This window comes from Hyperolius riggenbachi, chromosome 1, assembly GCF_040937935.1.
Source record: "Hyperolius riggenbachi isolate aHypRig1 chromosome 1, aHypRig1.pri, whole genome shotgun sequence".
Classification (NCBI taxonomy): Eukaryota; Metazoa; Chordata; class Amphibia; order Anura; family Hyperoliidae; genus Hyperolius; species Hyperolius riggenbachi.
The window spans coordinates 476,692,545-476,713,074 of NC_090646.1; the positions used below are offsets into that span (position 1 = coordinate 476,692,545).

General features: G+C 44.3%; 1 protein-coding gene and 1 gene segment (V, D, J or C); both read left to right on the forward strand.

Moving 5' to 3' along the window:
- LOC137528857 (T cell receptor delta constant-like) overlaps positions 1-20,530 on the forward strand; it is a 348,846-nt gene that overhangs the window by 255,400 nt on the left and 72,916 nt on the right.
- Positions 4,909-7,581, forward strand: LOC137561870 (olfactory receptor 10G7-like). Its single transcript, XM_068273226.1, has 2 exons — positions 4,909-5,805; positions 7,537-7,581. Exons 1-2 carry the CDS (start codon positions 4,909-4,911, stop codon positions 7,579-7,581), a joined length of 942 nt encoding a protein of 313 aa, XP_068129327.1.

Genomic DNA, 20,530 nt, shown 5'->3' on the forward strand with positions numbered 1-20,530 from the left:
ATTTTATTATTTTAGTTTTGTAATAATATCTTCAGCTAGTGCCCCAAGATTCCCAGGAGATCCTTTAAATGAGCCACATGAGTTTGCAGTAACATTAAAAACAGGACTAATCACAGTCCTGGAAATCATTTCCCAAAGGCCAAAAAAATGCATAAAGATACAAGTAATGCTTGTTGCTACATCTCCGTGGTATAGACAACTGAGAACTGAAGCTACACAATCAAATATTGGAAGTGCAACAATAATCATACTACATTACACAGACTGGCAGTCTGAAACTTACAGTGTGTCCATTTGAAGGATGTGTATTTATTCTACATGTTTTTTTTTCTAGTTTATGGTTACATTATAGTGATTAATATATTTAAATGGATATTATTGTAGCTGAAAAGCAAGGTATTAAATTGCATAATATTGTGTAGTGAATCTAGAATGAGATGGAGAGGAAATGATCGTGCCAATAATAGAATTGTGTTTAAACGCAGGATAGAAAAAAAAAAATTAACAATGTTTCTTAATTTCTACAGCTAAAGAGTTCCACTTATAAAGGTAACTATGACATCCAGTTTTCAAAAAAATATCCCAAAGATATCCATGTGTCGCTTTTTCCCTCTTTCTCTTTTTTAAATTCCTCCCTCCCTGAATTTGCCATGGACCAGTGCTGTAGTTTATTATAATACTACCCTAACAGCTACTTAATTGGAAGAAAAAAGTAGATTTTTACTTACTTGGGGCTTCTATGTCTTTCAGGTCCCTCTGTGTCCTCTGGGTCCCCTCCACTGTGCTGCTGTTCCGATAGATGTGAGACTGGAATTCAAGTCGCTCCTTCTGTGCATGCGCAGTCCCATACATGTGCCTCCTTGATCACGCTTCCATGACCGGGAGCATTCTGTGTATGCTAAGTAACAAGTATATAAGAACTGCACGTGCACAGAACGCTCGTTCTTTAGATATGTTACATCCCATTTTGGAAATTCCTTCTGCATTCCTTCTACAAAAATTATTATTCATTTTTCATTGTTTTTTTCCTATGTGTCCATCATCCTTTCCAGCAAAGACATATTCTGCTCTTCTTTTTTGGCTTTTGATTATCATTCAACTCCCAACCCCTACCCATCTCTCTCTTTCCCGTGTCCTAGACACTACTTGATTTAGTCGTTTTAAGGATGGATAAATGTCATTCAAGACAAAGACCCTAAAATGCCCTAAATTGCTTAACAAATGCAAGTTCTGTGGCTTTGAAAAGCAAATTAAAAACTATAAAAGCTTAAAAAGTTGAATGAATGAAATAAATAATCCTACCAAAAACACTGTACATTCAAAATATAAATCTGTATATAAAAAAGGGGGATGGTGGGGAGAATTTTGGGGCATGCCCACTACTTCCCTTATTCCTGTCTGTTGACCAACCAACTATACAATTGTATAACCATAAGCCATATAACTGTGTGTTCATCAATTATCATTCATCATACAGCACTGAACTGGTTCTGTATATTTCCTTCCAGGATTATGTACAATTTGATGGTCATAATGTGGTTCCAAGAGTGCTGGGTGCACACAAACTGGATTTGCCTATCAATTGTTATCAGGAATTAACATCACCTATTGAACACCATGCCAGTGCTTGGGTTTATGTGGCTTTTGAACAATATATTTTCTTACTGAAAGTTTTTTGTCTACAAACTTCGTAGCATAGCTTACTTACCAACAGAAATAACAAAGGTTCTTGACACTAGTGAGGAGCTTATCACAAGTGATAATTTATGTGGCTTTTGGTCTTACGGCTGTACAATTGCAAGACTGGGTGATCAACTGGCAGGAGCGTCAGGAGAACCCACCTCCAAAAATTCCCCTTCCTTCCCACCCTCTTACATATGTTACAGCCAGACCCCAAAGTTCGACTGATGCGGCCACTGCAAGATGAACTTACTCCTTTTGGACTTTGGTTAGCCAGAACGTGGTCTGACAAGAGCCTGCTGGTCAAGTCCTAAAGAAAGGCTTTCATAGAGCACGGAAGCGGAGCAAACAGCAAAGTTCAGCAGCGGCATCTATATTCCTTGGCTCCTCCCTCTGCCTCTGGAATGCAATGATGTGTCAGCTTGTTAATTGTACAGAGCCACAATAATCCAGCATGTATACACTGTTTTGGATTGGTTGATCCTCATCAGTGCATAGCATGGATTAATGTGGCTCTATGGAGTAGGACTTTAAGAAGGCTTTTTGGTCCTTTGAAGCCCCTTACGCACTCCTAGGAGTTCTGATTTACTATGAGCTTTCTAGGTAATCTGTAACTCTGGGTGTTTTAAGTCCTACTCCATAGAGCCCATTAATCCATGCCATGCACTGATGAGGATCATATGCTTGATAAAGCAGGGGTGCTCCTCTGGGAAACGTGTCGCAATAAAGTTTTTAAACACAGCCTTTGCATATCTTTGCGGCTAACACCACTTTGCTTTGCTAGCTGTTTTTAACTCCTACCACACTCATAGCCGGGGAATCAGGCTCATACCGCCCGAACGCAGAAAAACTTTTACATGCCCACCGCAGCGTGTTCCAAATAACCACCATGGAATCCCGACTGGATCACCATCCAAGACCGTGAGGACATCCGTGCAAGCCAGGTCATATAAGAGGGACACAAGCGTGACAGCTGGCAAACCTATATAAGTTTCTCCAGCCTCGATAACCAAGTGAGACCTTTCCTATAGGGCCTAGAGCCCTCACCTACTACTACGGTAGTATCACAGTGTGTGCTTTTTTTCTCCTTTCTGTCTCCATATCCATCACTGATGAGGTTCAAACAATCTGAAAAAAGTCTGTATGTATGTTGGATTATTGTGTCTCTGTACAATTAACAAGCTGACGCATCATTGTATTCCAGTGGTTCTGGCGGTGTGGTTACCTTACAAGGACAACAAAGGATTATTTGCATATTCAGCAGTGATGCATCGTGGAAGACATCATATGCACACTCCAACTTGAATTCCCACAAATGACTTCTGTTTTAAGAAGGCAAATGTTTGTTTTGGGTAACATTTTAGTAAGAGGGTTTTTTGGTTCTTTCTAGCCCCTAACACGATCCTAAGAGTTTTGGTTCACAATGAGCTTGCTGGGTAGTCTATAACAACAAAAATAAGTAATTATAAAACAGTTTTTGCACATGGAGACAATTTTGTTTGAATTTGAGTTGTTTGTAAGTAGGAGACTGCCTGTACTAGAGGAGCCTTCCTAGTAAGGGGGGGGGGGCATTTATCTTCCTATACTAGGTGGGAACTTACTTAATACTGGGGCAGATCTGGCTATCTATAGTGGGAGGGGCATACCATCTTAATACTGAGGCCACATATGCTACCTACACTGAGGTGCACACAATCTGAGGATGGGAAAGTCGCACTTTGGAATCTTCACCTCTAGTGCTGGAGAACCTTATCCCGGCCCTGATTCAAATCAGATGTTTCTGATTAAAGTCTGAATGAATTAGCTGCATGCTTGTTTCAGGTCTGTGATGCCAGAAAGCTCAGGGGGACGGCTAGGTAACTGGTATTGTTTAAAAGGAAATAAATATGTCAGCCTCCATATGTCTCTCACTTCAGTTTCCCTTTAACTAGTCACTGGCCCACCAGTGTGCCATCAGGTAGTACACACCATAGAGCCTACTGACTCCCCTTAAGCTATATAAACACACTATGGGCCTGATTCACAAAGCGGTGCAAACACTTTGCACGCCTGTGGAAAGCCCTTTATCATGCCTAAACTTAGTTTAGGCGTGATCTGAAGGAATTCGCGCGAACTCCCGCGCACACCGTGCTTCGCGCGAAGTGCCCATTAAGCCCTATGGGACTTTGCGCGTACGCGCGGTAAGTTCGCGCGAGTTAGAGCACAAAGCGGTGATAGCTTTGCTGGTGCAAAGGTTATCACGCCTAAAGTCTTTTAGGCGTGATAACTGAGTTATCACCGCTTTGTGAATCAGGCCCTATATGTAAGTTGTCCAAAACGGATGATAACAACCACTTCAGCTGACATCATTCACTCATTTAGTGTTAAGTGGCCGCCCAACTTCACTTAAGGATCTGACATATCCAATTCTTAATGACCCCTGATGCCGAAGCAGCCCTGATCTCGTTGTTGTCCCCCTCCATAGCAACAGAATGCATGCGTAGTCTGAAGGGTTCGCAATGTGTCTGTACAGCATCAGGCCCTTAATTGTCGCCTGAGGGATCATTTCCCGATCCTCAACAGGCAATAATAATCAAATGTGTGTACCTAGCTTTACCTCTTGTTTTCTACCACTTCTTCCCTTAGGTTGGAAGCTGAAAAGGATAGTGCTGTTTTGTTCAGTGATATGTTATCAATGGTGTTATATGAGGTAACTGCAGTGAAAATAACATAATGAAAAAAATTGCTTACTTTTTGCAATAATTATTTACAAATGATTTAGTCAATGTTTGCTCATTGCAAAATCTTTCTTCTCCCTGATTTACATTCTGACATTTATCACATGGCTACATCTTTACTGCTGGCAGGTGATGTCTGTGGAAAGAGATGATGCATTTTTGGCAGTTGGAAACAGCTGTTATTTCCCACAATGCAACAAGGCTCCCACAGTGTAATGTCAGTACCCTGGTGCTGACATCACACTATGGGAGAGGTTTCACCACAATATCAGCCATAAAGAATGCCCTGATGATCCATTTGAGAAAGAGAAAATATTTTTCATGGGAAAGGGGGGGGGGGGGGGTATCATCTACTGATTGGGTTGAAGTTAAATCTGTAGTTACAGTTTCTCTTTAAGTAAATTATGGTATATGACATTAATGTTCTCTATGATGAAAAGGACAGTGTCATTTACCGAAGAGTTTAACAAGTTTTTCTCTCACATCATAGAAGGAAAACTTAGCACAGCAAATGAACCACTCCTTGGTGACTGAGTTTATCCTTATTGGGCTTCCACATCATGAGAAGATGAAAATTCCATTATTTCTGTTCTTCTTATGTATTTACCTATGCACTCTCTTGGGAAATGTTGCCCTAATTCTAGCTGTACAGGGAGATCCTCGCCTCCACAGACCCATGTACCTCTTTCTGCTGAATCTTTCTTTTCTTGACATTTGGTTATCTACAGTCACATTGCCCAAAATGCTGACAAACTTCCTCAATAGTACAGGAACCATCTCATTCCAAGGCTGCATCGCTCAGCTGTATTTTTTCCATTTCTTCGGAAGCACAGAGTGTTTTCTGTATACTGTCATGGCTTATGATCGATTTCTAGCCATTTGTCGACCGCTCCACTATGAAAACTTCATGAACTTAGATCTGTGTGCTCGCTTTGCAGCTGGTATTTGGCTAGCTGGTTCAGTCCATTCCATGATACACACTATGTTAACTTACCGACTCCCATTCTGTGGTCCCAACAGGATAGACTATTTTTTTTGTGATGTTATCCCATTGCTGAAGCTGGCATGTGCTGACACGACCATCAACAAAGCAGTCATCATCACCAACATTGGGGCTGTGGCTCTAATCTGCTTCCTTATGATCTTGGTATCTTATTTTCACATCTTAAAGACAATCTTGATGATCAAAACTTCTGAAGGACGAAGGAAGACCTTCTCCACTTGTGCATCACACATGATTTCTGTCATCTTCTACTATGGACCACCTGTCTTCATTTATCTGAGTCCTGACTCCATGGATTATTTAACAGAAGAAGCTATTGCTGTTTTCTATACTTTAATGACTCCAATGTTAAATCCCATCATTTATTCTCTGAGAAATAATGATGTGAAGGCAGCACTGAAAAGAATGAAATGTAAAAAGGTTGATACATAAGTTACTGAAATATACTATGAAATTACGGTACTTATTTTGGAATTATTCTATTATATATAATATTTATATAATCAAAATATAAATAATAACAAAATAAAAGCTACCTTCAGAATCTTCTGATTTATGGTTCAAGAGTGACTTGTGATGTCCCACACAGAGATGTTCTGTCAGCTATTAAATTGGTTTAACAAGATATTTGTAATCTTCTGGTACGCAGGCTTAATAAATCCAGCAAAATCTCACTTCTAACAGTCTTTATATTCTCTGTGAAAACCAGGTACTGGTCATCAGTCAATACATTTGAGAACCATCAGGAATTTGCAAGAAAACTATTAGATAACATAATATCGTAAATTGTCAAGTGACCCCTCAAGCATGAAACTGATCCCATTATTACTCATGCCTTTTCTGTAGGTATTCTTGTCAGGCATCTCAGAGATTTCTGGATTATCTTATGATGCCAGTGATACATAGATTGGCAAAAATTCACAAATCTTTTTATAATTCCCATGTCTTAATGTGGCTGGTACAAACTCCATCTTCAAGTCTCTGGTCAATGTATTGTATGAAAAGGTGCCCTGTGCAATAGTATCTAACATGACTTCTGTAAATCAAATCCCTCACCCTTCCAACTGGAAGTTGTGCATAATGGACATTAATGAACCTTTACACATCTATTCCATACTCTAATGGGTTATCAATTCTTTGATTTACAGAATACTTCTTTTCTCATTGACTGCTTTCTGACCATACTTCCCCTTGTATACAAATGCAATTAGTTTTGATACTTTACTTCTTGCTATCTCAAATTACAGGGAACAGCTATGAGTGGTAATGTAGTGTCTAGCTGCGCAAGCTGTTCTTGAATGCATATGCAACCCAATTTGTGTGCACACGTCTCCTGTACCCCTACCATACATTACAGGGCATCAATCATTTTTTCTTCATCCTTTAATGTTGTGAGGATTTCCTCACTTACTTTGTCAGCTATCTCAGTCATTGCTTTCAAATGCTTCTCTTTGGGTTTAGTAGAACATACTTCATTGTTTCTCTAATAAGAAACCAACAAACAGAAACATTTATTTTCTGCAGACAGATCCCATCCACGCCATCTTAACTATAATGTACCATCCGCATACCCAGTTCTTGAGGATTAGGAGAGTATCATCAATGTATGAACATATCCCTTTACTTTGTACCTTCTATATTTGAGATTTCAACATGTATACTTCTCTTCTAGACTTTGCATGCACACACTTCTAGATGCTATCACACCTTTGGATCTTCCTATACTTTGTTTCCCTCCACAGCCACCATATTGCTTGGTATACAGCACAATGGCTGGAGTTAAGTTGAGACTGGCTGCTGCTACAGGAAGTGGTGCCAATGTATAGTATAATGGTATAGGTGTCACATATAATGCATCAATCAGGCCATCCCAGGTGATCTAATCCACTCTAATCCACGCTACTGTTTAGAAAATGAATATCTCATTATTTGGATATCAGAAACAAATCATTTTGATAAAGGAGGCCTTAATGCCGGGAATACACGATGCGTTTTTTGCGTTCGTTTTTGCCGTCGTTTTCGCTTTCGATAGATTCTACTCTCGATTCACTGCTCGATTCCCCTCTCGATTCCTCATCTTTTCTTATCAATTACATTCACTTGAATGAGGAGAATCGAAACGAAAGTAGAATCGACCAGATCCGACAGGTTGGAATTTATCTATCGAACCCATCTATCTAAAGTAAAAACTTAACGTGTATTCCCAGCATTAGATGAGTACACACCTTTGACTGTTGGTGCCTGTCAGGGATCAGAACCTGATCCCCTTGGGTGACATCACTTGGCCGGCCAATATAGACATGTGCCAGCTTTGTAGCTGGATGAAGGAGCAGTACATGCATGAGGTCATGATGCAGTGGGTGGGGGAGTAGCATCTTCAAAGAAGTTAGCCATCCATCGGTTGAGTTGATCCGCCGGGCCAGATCACTTGCATGTTGATGGCCGGGGGCTGCCAAATACATGCTTTATTAGCTGATGAGGCTGTCGTTATTGACAACTTCACCCTACTTTAGTCATGCATGTGTACGAGCCTTTAGCCCACTGAAATGAACATTAGCTGTTTTTAATCCTCTTTTGCCTGACTGCTCATATATCTCCTCCTCCATTGGAGCAATGCATTGCAATACATGTAATATTATTTGCATGGGCAGTAGCACATGTTATAGTGTGTTACATAAATCTTATTACCCATATATTGTTGGATTAAAGGTCTACTGCTTTGCTTTTGTCAGAGCTTTCTCCAGGTAGCTGTAGTTTGTTTACCCATTGTGTACATCTATGTATTAATATTTATGTTAGCTTACTATTGTCACTACAGTGCCTACCTGTTGTTCACTTCAGTGCACCCACCTACCTACATGAGCACACGCAGTGTCACTGTGCCTGTCCGGTACCTGTCTGTGTGTGACAGGTGCACATTGTAATACCCATCACTGCATATACCTACCTGTTGTTCACTTCAGTGCACCCACCTACCTATGTCCAAAGAAAAAAGATGAAGCTGGCACACCTTCCAGTTCTGGGTGCTTGATGTAGTAGCAAGGCAAAGCTACTGCGATAATGTCATATAGCTGTAGGTCACATCAGCACACCAGTCTTATTAAGATGCAACGCACATTTTATTGTGCAAAGTTCCACATATCATCCCACCTACCTACGTGAGTGCACGCAGTGTCACTGTGCATGTCCGGCACCTGTCTGTGTGTGACAGGTGCTCATTTGTAATACCAGTCATTGCATAATTGTTCACACTACCTGTGTGATCGTACGCTGTGTAATATACCACTCCAAGCATACCTGTTAACTGCACCTGTGTGACAGCAGCACATTGTATTGTAATACCAGTCACTGCATACCTTTCACTGCACCTGTGTGACTGCACATTGTATTAGTCAAGTCAGTGCATACCTTTCACTTCATCCCCCCCGATATGGACAAAACAGGTAGAGGTAGAGGCAGGGGCAGACCCAGAGGCAGGCCACCCGGCAGGTCTGTTCGAGGTCATGCTGATGTGATTTTGTGCGGCCCTGGCCCAAAGTACAGTGCTTAGAAGAAGGCACGTCCCATCAACTCCCAAGATTGTCAGGACGTGGTTGACTATTTAACACAGAACACCTCATCTTCCGCAGCCACCAGAGCTACTACTAGCACCACATCCACTGCATTTGACACTTTGCAGGAGTTATTTGGTGGGGAAATCACTGATGCACAGCCATTCTTGTTACAACAAGATGAAGGCGCTAAGCAAGTTACACCACCTCATATGTCTGAGTTAGGCGACACTATGGACGTAAGGTGTGAGGAGGAGGAGGATGAAGTACCTGCTGTTGGTGCAGTTTATGAGGTGTCTGAGGCAAGCGAAGCTGGGGAGGATGATTATGATGATTATGATGATACGGATGCCATGTGGGATCCTAAGAGACATGATGACCAGGGGGACAGTTCAGAGGGGGAGTCAGAGAGGAGTAGGAGGAGACGAGTTCCTGTAAGAAGCAGGGGGAGCTTGTCATCAAACAGCTGGTGGTCGTGCCCAGCACCATGTATCGCCACTATGTACAGCCAGCCAACATGCCCTTCAATGTCAGCTGCTGAGGCCACCATAGTGCCCACACCCCAGGGTGGCTCAGCGGTGTGGAAATTTTTTAGTGTGTATGCCAAAGATCAGAGCAATGCCATCTGTACTCTCTGCCACCAAAAATTGAGCCGTAGAAAGGCCAACACCCACGTAGGGACAACTGCCTTACGAAGGCACATGCAGAAAAGGCACCAACTGCAATGAGAAGACCACCTGAGGAAAAGCAGCACACAAAAGCAAAGCCACCCTCCTCTTCCTCCATCAGGTGCATCATTTTCAGTCGCTTTCTCCCTTGCACCTTCACAATCACAGCCTCCCTCCTCCACTCCACCTCTCACCTGCCCACAGCAGCGGCCAGGTGTCCGTGAGGGAAATCTTTGAGCGGAAGAAGCCAATGTCTGCCAGTCATCCTCTTGCCCAGCGTCTCACAGCTGGCTTAGCGGAACGTTAGCTCGCCAGCTGTTACCATACTAGCTGGTGGACTCGGAGGCCTTCCGAATATTTGTGGCCATTGGGACACCACAGTGGAAGATACCAGGCCGCAATTATTTCTCCAAAAGGGTGATACCCAAACTTTACCATGAAGTTGAGAGGCAAGTGGTGTCATCTCTGGCACACAGCGTTGGGTCAAGGGTCCATCTGACCACAGATGCCTGGTCTGCCAAGCACGGTCAGGGCAGGTACATTGCTTACACAGCCCATTGGGTCAACCTGGTGACCGCTGGCAAGCAGGGAGTACATGGCTGTGCAGCAGACCTAGTGACACTCCCATGGCTTGCAGGCAGGCCTGCTGCAACCTCCTCTCCTCCTGCTACATCCTCTTCACTGTCGTCCTCCTCCTCCTCCTTGGCTGAGTGGCAGTTCAACTCTACTGGTGCTGCGATCTCCTCTCCAGCTACACAGACCCAGCTCCCAATGGCCTATACTGCATGCCAGGTATGACAGTGTCACGCCATATTAGACATGTCTTGCTTTAAAGCTGAGAGTCACACTGGAGCAGCTCTCCTGGCTGCTCTGAACAAACAGGTGGATCAGTGGCTGACCCCACACCAACTGGAGATCAGCAACATGGTGTGTGACAATGGCAGCAACCTCATTTCTGCTTTGAATTTGGGAAAGTTGACACATGTACCCTGCATGGCACACGTGCTGAATCTTGTAATTCAGAGATTTGTGTCTAAGTACCCAGGCTTACAGGACGTCCTAAAGCAGTCCAGGAAGGTGTGTGGGGATTTCAGGTGGTCTTACACGGCCATGGCATGCTTTGCCAATATACAGCAGAGAAACAACTTGCCGGTGAGACGCCAGATTTGTGATAGCCCCACTCGCTGGAATTCGACCCTCCTGATGCTGGACCACCTGCTACAACAGGAGAAAGCCGTCAAACAGTAGCTATACAACTATAGTCAAAGGACACAATCTGGGGAGATGGGGATGTTCTGGCCGAAGAACTGGACACTGATGTGAAATGCCTGCAGGCTCATGCGGCCGTTTGAGGAGGTGACAAACCTGGTGAGTCGCAGTGAAGGTGCCATCAGCGAATTGATCCCGTATGCCTTCTTCCTGGAGCATGCCATGCGTAGAGTGGTGGATCATGCTGTGGAGGAGCGTGACCAGGAACAGGAGGAAGAGTTGTGGGATCAATTCTCAGCAGAAGCAGATGATTCCTCAACACCTGTGGCAGCACAGAGGGGGGAGGAGGAGGAGGAGGAAGAATCGTGTGGGGAAGAGGAGTCAGATGATGAGGAAGGTGTTGTTTTGGAGGAAGAGGATGAGGCGGAAGAACAACCACAGCAGGCGCCGCAGGAGGCTCGTGCTGCTCAACTTTCCCGTGGTATTGTTCGTGGCTGGGGGGAGGAGGAGAACTTAGCTGACATCACTGAGGAAGAACAAGAGGAGATGGATAGTATGTCTGCATCCAACTTTGTGCAGATGGCGTCTTTCATGCTGTCCAGCCTGTTGAGGGACACACGTATAAAAAAACTCAAGGGGAATGAGCTGTACTGGGTGGCCATGCTACTAGACCCTTGGTATAGGCACAAAGTGGCAGATATGTTACCAACTCACCTGAAGGCAGAAAGGATGCAGCACTTGCAAAACATGCTGGCAACTATGCTTTACAATGCGTTTAAGGGTGATGTCACAGCACAATAAAGGTACCACTACCAGTAATCCTTCTCCCATGTCCACGCAGGCAAGGACAGGATGCTCCAATGATCTCATGGTGATGTCGGACATGCAGACATTCTTTAGTCCAATGCCTCGCCTTAGCGCTTCCGGATCCACCCTCCACCAATGCCTCGACCGGCAGGTAGACGACTACCTGGCCTTAAGTCTGGATGTAGACACTGTGAGCAGCAATGAATCCTTGGACTACTGGGTGCACAGGCTTGACCTGTGGCCAGAGCTGTCCCAATTTGCCATCCAACTTCTGTCTTGCCCTGCCTCAAGCGTCCTGTCAGAAAGGACCTTCATCGCAGCTGGAGGAATTGTCACTGAGAAGAGAAGTTGCCTAAGTCACAAAACTGTTCATTACCTCACCTTTATCAAAATGAATGAGGCATGGATCCCAGAGGGCTACTGCCCGCCGAAGACTAAGTCAGTCCCCACACACAGCATCTCTGCCTGCACGCCGTGTGACTGGCTGCCTGCCCCAAGACTAACTCGCTCCCCACACAGCACCTCTGCCTGCAGGCCGCTTGACTGCCTTCTCCGCCACCACCAACAGGGTCCCTCCAGGCGGATTCCTGAACTGCTATAATAATTTTTCTGGTGCGTGTACATGCCTGCCTAATTTTTCTGGCTGCAATGCGGCTGCAACAACAAAATAAAAGGCATGTATATGTGTCAATTCCCCTTTGTGATCGTTATCTTGCCACGGTGAAGGGGCTTGCGTATCCCAATGAAGCAATGACCGCCGGTTATATGAGTGTCTCGGGGGGATGGCACACCAAATATAATAAGGTAGATGCTTCATTGTGGACAGACCAAATTCGATCAGCTGTACAGTCACTGTTGTTCTGTCATTTAGCTACCTCAGCCCGACGATCATATGGGCTTGAAAACCGCCATGGCCTGCACTCTCGCCATGGTGCGCACCAGTCCAGCACAGCTGTCACAACACAAACAGCTGTTTGTGGTGTGTTACACAGTGAGTTTGGTGTGTCAGTGTGAAGCAGTACACTAATTACACTACCTGATTGATGTATTCTTATGCAAGATGTTTTAAAGCACTTTAGGCCTCCAATTTAGCATGCAATGTGATTTCTGCCCTTAAAAACCCTCCTGGCGGTTCATTTTTTCTGCCAATTGGGCAGAAATCCATTTATTTATTTATTTATTTTTTTGTTTCATGTAAAGCTACCAGAGTGGTAGCTACATGAAACACCACTAGAGGACGCATGTGTCCCTCTAGTGCGATCGTCGCCGGCATCAATAGCAAACAGGGGAACGCGTATATAACACGTTCCCCTGTTTGGCTTCTCCTGTCGCCATGGCGACGATCGGAATGACGTCATGGACGTCAGCCGACGTCCTGACGTCAGACGCCTCCGATCCAGCCCATAGTGCTGCCTGGAACTCATTGGTCCGGGCAGCGCAGGGCTCTGGTGGGGGGGGCCTCTTCCGCTGCTGCGTGCGGGCGATCGCCGCAAAGCGGCGGCGATCAAGCTGTACGTGCGGCTAGCAAAGTGCTAGCTGCGCGTACAGCACTTTGAATGGGGCAAATCGCCCCACCAGAAGCTGAGATAGCCTCCTGCACGACATAGCCCGAGCTCAGCTCGGGCTTACCGCCAGGAAGGTTAAAACGCTGCTTTGTGTCAAATCCAGATTTTTCCCCAGGACTTTTGGCGTCTATCCCACTCATCCATGCAAAAACTCAGATGTTAGAGCCCTTGAAACATCTTTTCTATCACTTTTGTGGCCAGCATAAATGTTTCTAGTTTTCGAAGTCCGCCTCCCCATTGAATTCTGTTGTGGTTCGTGAACATTCGCAAGTTCGAAAATGTTTGCGGAGGTTCACGAACCCGGTTCGCAAACCTAAAATCGGAGGTTCGGGCCATCTCTAATTTTGGACCATTCCTCTTTACAAAACATCTCTAGTTCATACAGGTTTGATGACTTCCGAGCAGGGACAGTTCTCTTTAACTCACACCACAGATTCTCAATTATTATCAGTTCTCGGGACTGAGATGGCCATTCCAGAACGTAGTGCTTGTTCCTCTGCACAAATGCCTTAGCGGAATTTGAGCAGTGTTTAGGGTTGTTGTCTCGTTGAAAGCTCTAGCCCCTGCACAGCTTCAGCTTTGTCACTGATTCCTGGACATTGGTTTCCAGAATCTGCTGATACTGAGTGGAATCCATGCGTCCCTCAACTTTGACAAGATTCCCAGTCCCTGTACTGGCCACACAGCCCCACAGCATGATGGAACCAGCACCATATTTTACTGTAGGTAGCAGGTGTTTTTCTTGGAATGCTGTGTTTTTTTCCTCCCTGCATAACACTCCTTCTTATGCCCAAATAACTAATTTTTAGTTTCACAGCACCTTATTCCAAAATGAAGCTGGCTTGTCCAAATGTGCTTTAGCATACATCTAGCGGCTCTGTTTGTGCTGTGGGCGGAGAAAAGGCTTCCTCTGCATCACTCTCGCATACAGCATCTCCTTGTGTAAAGTGCGTTAAATGGTTGAATGATGCACAGTGACTCCATCTGCAGCAAGATGATGTTGTAGGTCTTTGGTGCTGGTCTGTGGGTTGACTCTGACTGTTCTCACCATTCGTCGCTTTGGTCGCTATCCGAGATTTTTCTTGGTCTGCCACTTCGAACCTTAACTTGAACTGAGCCTGTGGTCTTCCATTTCCTCAATATGTTCCTGTGGAAACAGACAGCTGAAATCTCTGAGACAGCTTTCTGTATCCTTCCCCTAAACCATGATGGTGAACAATCTTTGTCTTCAGGTCATTTGAGAGTTGTTTTGAGACCTCCATGTTGCTACTTTTCAGAGAAAATTAAAAGAGGAGGGAAACTTACAATTAACCCCCTTAAATACTCTTTCTCATAATTGGATTCACCTGTGTATGTAGGTCATGGGTCACTGAGCTTACCAAGCCAATTTGAGTTCACAATATTAGTTCTAAAGGTTTTTAAAACAATAAAATGACAATAGTGCTCAAACTTATGCACGTGCCTAATTTTATTTAAACAATTATTGCATACTTTCTGCAAATCCAATAAACTTCATTTCACTTCTCAAATATCACTGTGTGTGTCTCCTATATGATATACTTAACTGACATTTTTTATCGTAACAACCAACAATTTATACAGGAAAATCATGACAATTAAAAAGGTTGTCCAAACTTTCGCATCCCACTGTACATATTAAAAAGTTTTGTCCCTAAGGTAACTATGTATTTTTTTGAATTGTCAATTTTTTTTAATGCTAAATTTCTATGTGGGTACATATGGGAGAGTATGGGAGGTAAGGAGATAATTTTAATAATATGTGTAGGTGTAATGATCCGCTCAGCGGTCTGCACAGGCAGACAACTGTTTGACCATTCTTTAGGTCTGAGTGCTACAGGTCTCTGGAAGAGAGACCTGTCTTCCCTTTGCAAGTTTCAGAGTTGCTCTGCTGCTGAGGAATTTGCATATACTTGTCATGCAAATTGCCTAGCTGCCTCCTTTGATGGCTTGCAGTATAAATACCTTTTGCTCCCAGAATCCCGTGCTGGTCATGAAGGTTTGTTCCTGCAAACACTCCTAGAGTGTCAGCTTTGCTGTCGTTTGCTAAGATTATCTTAGAGTAATTCCTGGGGATTGCACTAGCATCCCTTCTAGTGCAGTCAGGTTGTATTATCTGTTTTGCCTAGTTCTGTCTCTCTGTCTCGATTGCCTTGTCGCCAGCTGCGGTTGACAGGGAATCGTTCTGTCTGTCTGGGAGTGTAGGCCAGAGCTGCGGTTGCTACTGGCTGCTCCATCTGTCTGGATTGCATTAGCCCTAATGGTAGTGGCAGTGCTTCCTTCTGTGTCTCGATTGCCTTGTCGCCAGCAGCGGTCAACAGGGAATCGTTCTGTCTGTCTGTCTGGGAGTGTAGGCCAGAGCTGCAGTTGCTACTGGCTGCTTCATCTGTCTGGATTGCATTAGCCCTAATGGTAGTGGCAGTGCTTCCTTCTGTATTCTGCCTCAGGGGTGCTAACCAGAGCAGCGGTTGCTACTGGTAGCCCCATCTGTTTGTCTGTTTGGATCGCATTCGCTCTAGCGGTAGCAGCAGTGGTTCATTCTGAATTCTGCCTGAGAGTGTAGGCCAGAGCTGCGGTTGCTGCTGGCTGCTCCTTCTCTCTGTCTTGTCTTGTACGAACGCATGCTGTAGGCTCGGTGTGGTAACCGTTTAGCAAGCGTTCGCGTTCTCTATTTCGTGTTTGTGTGTCATTGGTTAGTTAGGGTGGCGCGCTTATCACTGGGCGCCTAATGCGCGGTGATCGTGCTTAAACACGTTCACTGTTGTGAATGAGTGCGGTGTTCGCGTTTAGTTAGTGTTTGTTATTTTCCTTATGGTTCTTGCTTGCTGTGTCTTTGCTACTCTCGTGCTCTGTCCTGCTCAGTCTTGTGTCACTTCTGGCAATTGCCTCTCTTGCGATTGCGTTCCCACTTTGTTTCCACTGTTGTGTGTTCACCGTCGCTGGGTGACGACTAGATTGGTGGACACACATTTATTCTGTCTCTGTGCTCTTTCTCTATTAGGGCTATCCAGCCCTACATTGCTTCAACTCATGCAATTCCCATCTGGCATCTGTGGCAGTACAGAGGCTGAGTCCATCGGTACTCCACAGCTCCATCTGCCGGTGGGAATCTCCCTCTACAGGTGCATAGCACCATAGCTGGGTCCTATATAATTACACGCTTGTGGAGGTTTTCCGCAGTGTCAGTGCGCATTCTGTGCGCTGACCACAGAAATAATCCCGCAAACGTTACAGTAGGGTTTTTATTGACAAAAATGTATGTAGGTGTAATATTGCTATTTGACCACAAGATGTCCATGCACATTATTTTTGTTAGCGTACTATAAGTACCCTAAACAGGAATTAATGCGTGGACATGTTACTTCTGACATCACAATCACGCAGGCATCTCATTGATGCTGGCGATCATTGACTTGGGGACTTAGATCAATGAATGGGAACTGTGTTCCCATTCATTGATCTCCGGGCTAATGGGAGTTCATGAGTGGGAGCACGTGCAGCGGCGGGATTGGCAAGATACAGATATCTATGTGTAACGATCGGTGTCAGCTCGCAGAGAGAATCTGATTATTGGTGATCTGCAGTATCACCAAGAATACAGATCTATATCTGATTATGGATGATCTGCAGAATCACCAATAATACAGATATAACGCTAACCTCTGGACACCACTATATATATATATATATGGTGAGTGTTTGGTGTAACAGTATGACTTTGAGCAACCCAGCTGATGAACAGGTGACCCTAAGCAGTACAGAAGATACTGCTATGGAGGGTACAGAAACCTTCCAGCAGCCTGAGACTCTCCAAGGGGTGGAGTCAGGCTGCAAGTAGGAAGGACCAGAGAGTGAGTGACACCTGAAGGCGGATGTCACTGACTGATCTTGGAGACTATCTCTTGAGTGGAGGTCGGGCAAGCCAGGTCGGCAACACACAGACAGATAAAGTACAAAGACAGAAGGCTGATTCGGTATCCAAGTCAGGCAGGGTTTGGCAACGTGATGTCAGATATGCGTGGTACCGAATAAGAAAGCAGAGGGATAGTCAGGAAAGCAACAGGTCATAACAAATATCAAACAATGCCTAGTCTTGGGTGTGAGGTCCGTGGTCTCTCCACCCTGGAACTAGTCTGATGTATAACAGAATGATAATACAAGTTCCCTAGTCTTGGGTGTGAGGTCCGTGGTCTCTACACCCTGGAACTAGTCTGAAGTATAACAGAATGATAATACAAGTTCCCTAGTCTTGGGTGTGAGGTCTGTGGTCTCTACACCCTGGAACTAGTCTGAAGCATAACAGAATAATAACACAAGTAATCTGGCTCAGTGTGAATTCCCAGGTCCTCCTGGTTCAAACACACTGTTGGATCTGACTAAGGTCTAAATGCTTCCACGTAGTGATCGCAACGGCAGACAACTTGAGAGTGGCCAGCAGTATCCATATATAGCGCATAGCTCTCTGGCGCCACCCTGAAGTGATCAACCAATGGTTACCAGCTCTGAGGTCAGCTGACCAGCCTGGTCAGCTGATCCCTCCTTGGCTATCATAAAAGTTCTGCCTTTCAGCACGTGCGCGCGTATTCCTAAACCTGTGTGAACTAACAGGCTCAGCCACACTAGCTGCACGCTACTGCGTGCGAACCGCCGCGCTGGACGTGGAACCAGCCGCCTTGCTGTCAGTACATGCGGCGGCTTTTCCGCATTCTGCCATGTCACTAGATGCACGCTTCCGCGTGCAGACCACCACGTTGGACGCGGAATCAGCCGCCTTGCTGTCAGTACACGCGGCGGCTTTTCCGCGTTTTCTCACACTATGCCACTGGAGCTTAGATGAAGTCTTCAGGTGCGTAGATATACTGTACTAAAAACATAATCTGGATAATAAGGTTGTGAATAGTTCCGATGTAGATACACATGAATGCAGCTAGTCATAAGTAGACTTACATTTTTGTACAACAGCTGAAACAGAGTTGTACAATAGAGTTGACCAGCTGCACATCTATGCAACTTGGGTGCAGCCTGTATTTGGCAGCACTGCCAATATCTCCTGTTGTAAAAAAAAAAAATGTAAGTCTACTTATGACTAGCTGCATCCGAGTGTAGCCGTTTGCATTTAATTTATTTAGATTAGGTTTTAGTGCATCGTTTTGCATTTGATTTGTATTCAAGATGTGTATTTAAGTCCCTGTAGAGAACTGCACACCTCTGTTGGTTTCATTTCAGTTGCAGCCTGATTAGGAGCACTGCCAATCTTTTCCCTGTTCTTTAGAAAATGTGTAGACCATTTATGGCTAGCAGCTTTAGGTTGATACTATGTTTCAACTGTTAGCTAGTGGTTAGGTTTAGCAAGTGGTTAGGTCTCTTCTGTAAGGGTACGTCATCATCGTGGAAGAGTCTAGAACCTAACAATCTGCACGCAAACTGCTTTGGAAGCTAACATCCTCCTTTGCTGCATCTGTTTTGAATAGAAGTTGTTTAATCTGCCCGTGTTTTGGGCTCTGCACATTTATGCAGCTGGTCAACTCGCTCCACTACCTGGGCTTTACTCTATCAGACCTGTAGAAATCAGCATGGCTCACAGTGATGGGTGAGACAAGCGGCGCCCAGCTCCCCGACACTCTCGGCACTGGCCTTGGTGGTCTTCCTACAAATCTGGCCATGAGTCCCACTACAAAGAAGATGGTTTCTTTGCTGGTGGCTCATGCACTATTGCACTGCTCTCAGGTAGAGTTTAACTCACAACATATCACCTTAAAATTAAGTTTCCATATTAGTCTGTCTGTACATACTGTACTTTGATTGACAAATGCTAAGCATTTAGTATTAGAAAGGAGGAATCCACACAACAGTCTTCAGGAACAAAGCAGCAAGTTTATTGGCTCATTGCACACACATGCAATAAAGATCTGACCAAATGGCAGATGATCGTTTTCCGGCCCCTGGGGTCCTTTTTGTCAAGGCACAGGACAACAAAAACATGTACATGTTTTTTATGTCCTATGCCTTGACAAAGGGGACCCCAGGGGCCCTGAAATGATCATCGGCCATTTGGTCAGATCTTTATTGCATTTCTGTGTAATGGGACAATAAACTTGCTGCTTTGTTCCTGAAGACTGTTGTGCAGATTACTCCTTTCTAATACTAGATTGTCACTGCTTTGGAATCCTGCACCAGCTGATTGACACACTAAGGTGTGCTTTTTTTTTTTGTTTTCTTTGCTATGCATTCTGGGTATTTTTTAGTAATAAACAAGATGTTTACGATGATATCTGCCATGCATCATAATTGCAGCTGTAATGATTCCCCTGTTGTATTAGAATATATTTTCCCTCTGGATTTAATACTACTTATAAATCCAGTAATCAGAAGCATGATACTGTCCATGGTACAGTGGCTGCTGCAGAATTCTGTGCTATCTAAAACTCAAATACTGTATTTGATCTTTAGAGATAAAAAATACTGGTGAGTTTCTTCAATGAAAAAAATAAAAGGGTCTTTAAAAATAAGATCAGCTTATAGTTTTCTATATTTGTGTAATCATTTCTGGTAATTTATTACTGCTGTGCCTTGCCACATCCAACAGCACATAACATATCACTCCCTAAAGAAGTCAGGTCACTTGTTATTCAAGTAGCACAACATAAAACTGCATAATGGTAAGAATGGTAAGTACTGGAGCAATGAGGTGGCTTAAGGGAAGAGAAACCATTGGAGATCACTAAGAACATAGGTGATAAAACAAACCTGGACTGGATATTAATAGCTGTCTGTTGTTAGGTGATACAAATTTCCAATGCTACCCGGTGGCATATCAGAAAATAGTGAGACCTGCTGAAAGCTTGGTGAATTAGTAGTTGTGTTCTAGCAGTTGTGCTCTCACCCTCAGTAAGACCTTTTAAATCACTTGTCTTTACCTGGTTTTTACCCCTTCAAGGGAACCCAAGGTGAGAAGGATATTGAGACATATTTGTTTATTTCCTTTTAAATAATGCATATAGCCTAGCTGTCCTGCTGACTCCCTGCGTCTAATACTTTTAGCCACAGATGCTGAGCAAGCATGCAGATCAGATGTCTATGACATGAATCTATGAATCTGACAAGATTAACTGCATGCTTGTTTAATGTGTGTTTTAGATTCTACTGACCAGAAAGATCACCTGGACTGCCAGGTAACTGCTATTGTTTAACTTCATTGGCGTGAACGCGGCAGCAGACCCAAGGCCGCTCAATGCCAATTAGCGTGAAGTCCTGGGGCGGAGATCGCAGGGGATCGCGTGCATCCCCGCTTGAATGATGAAGCTCCGCTCCG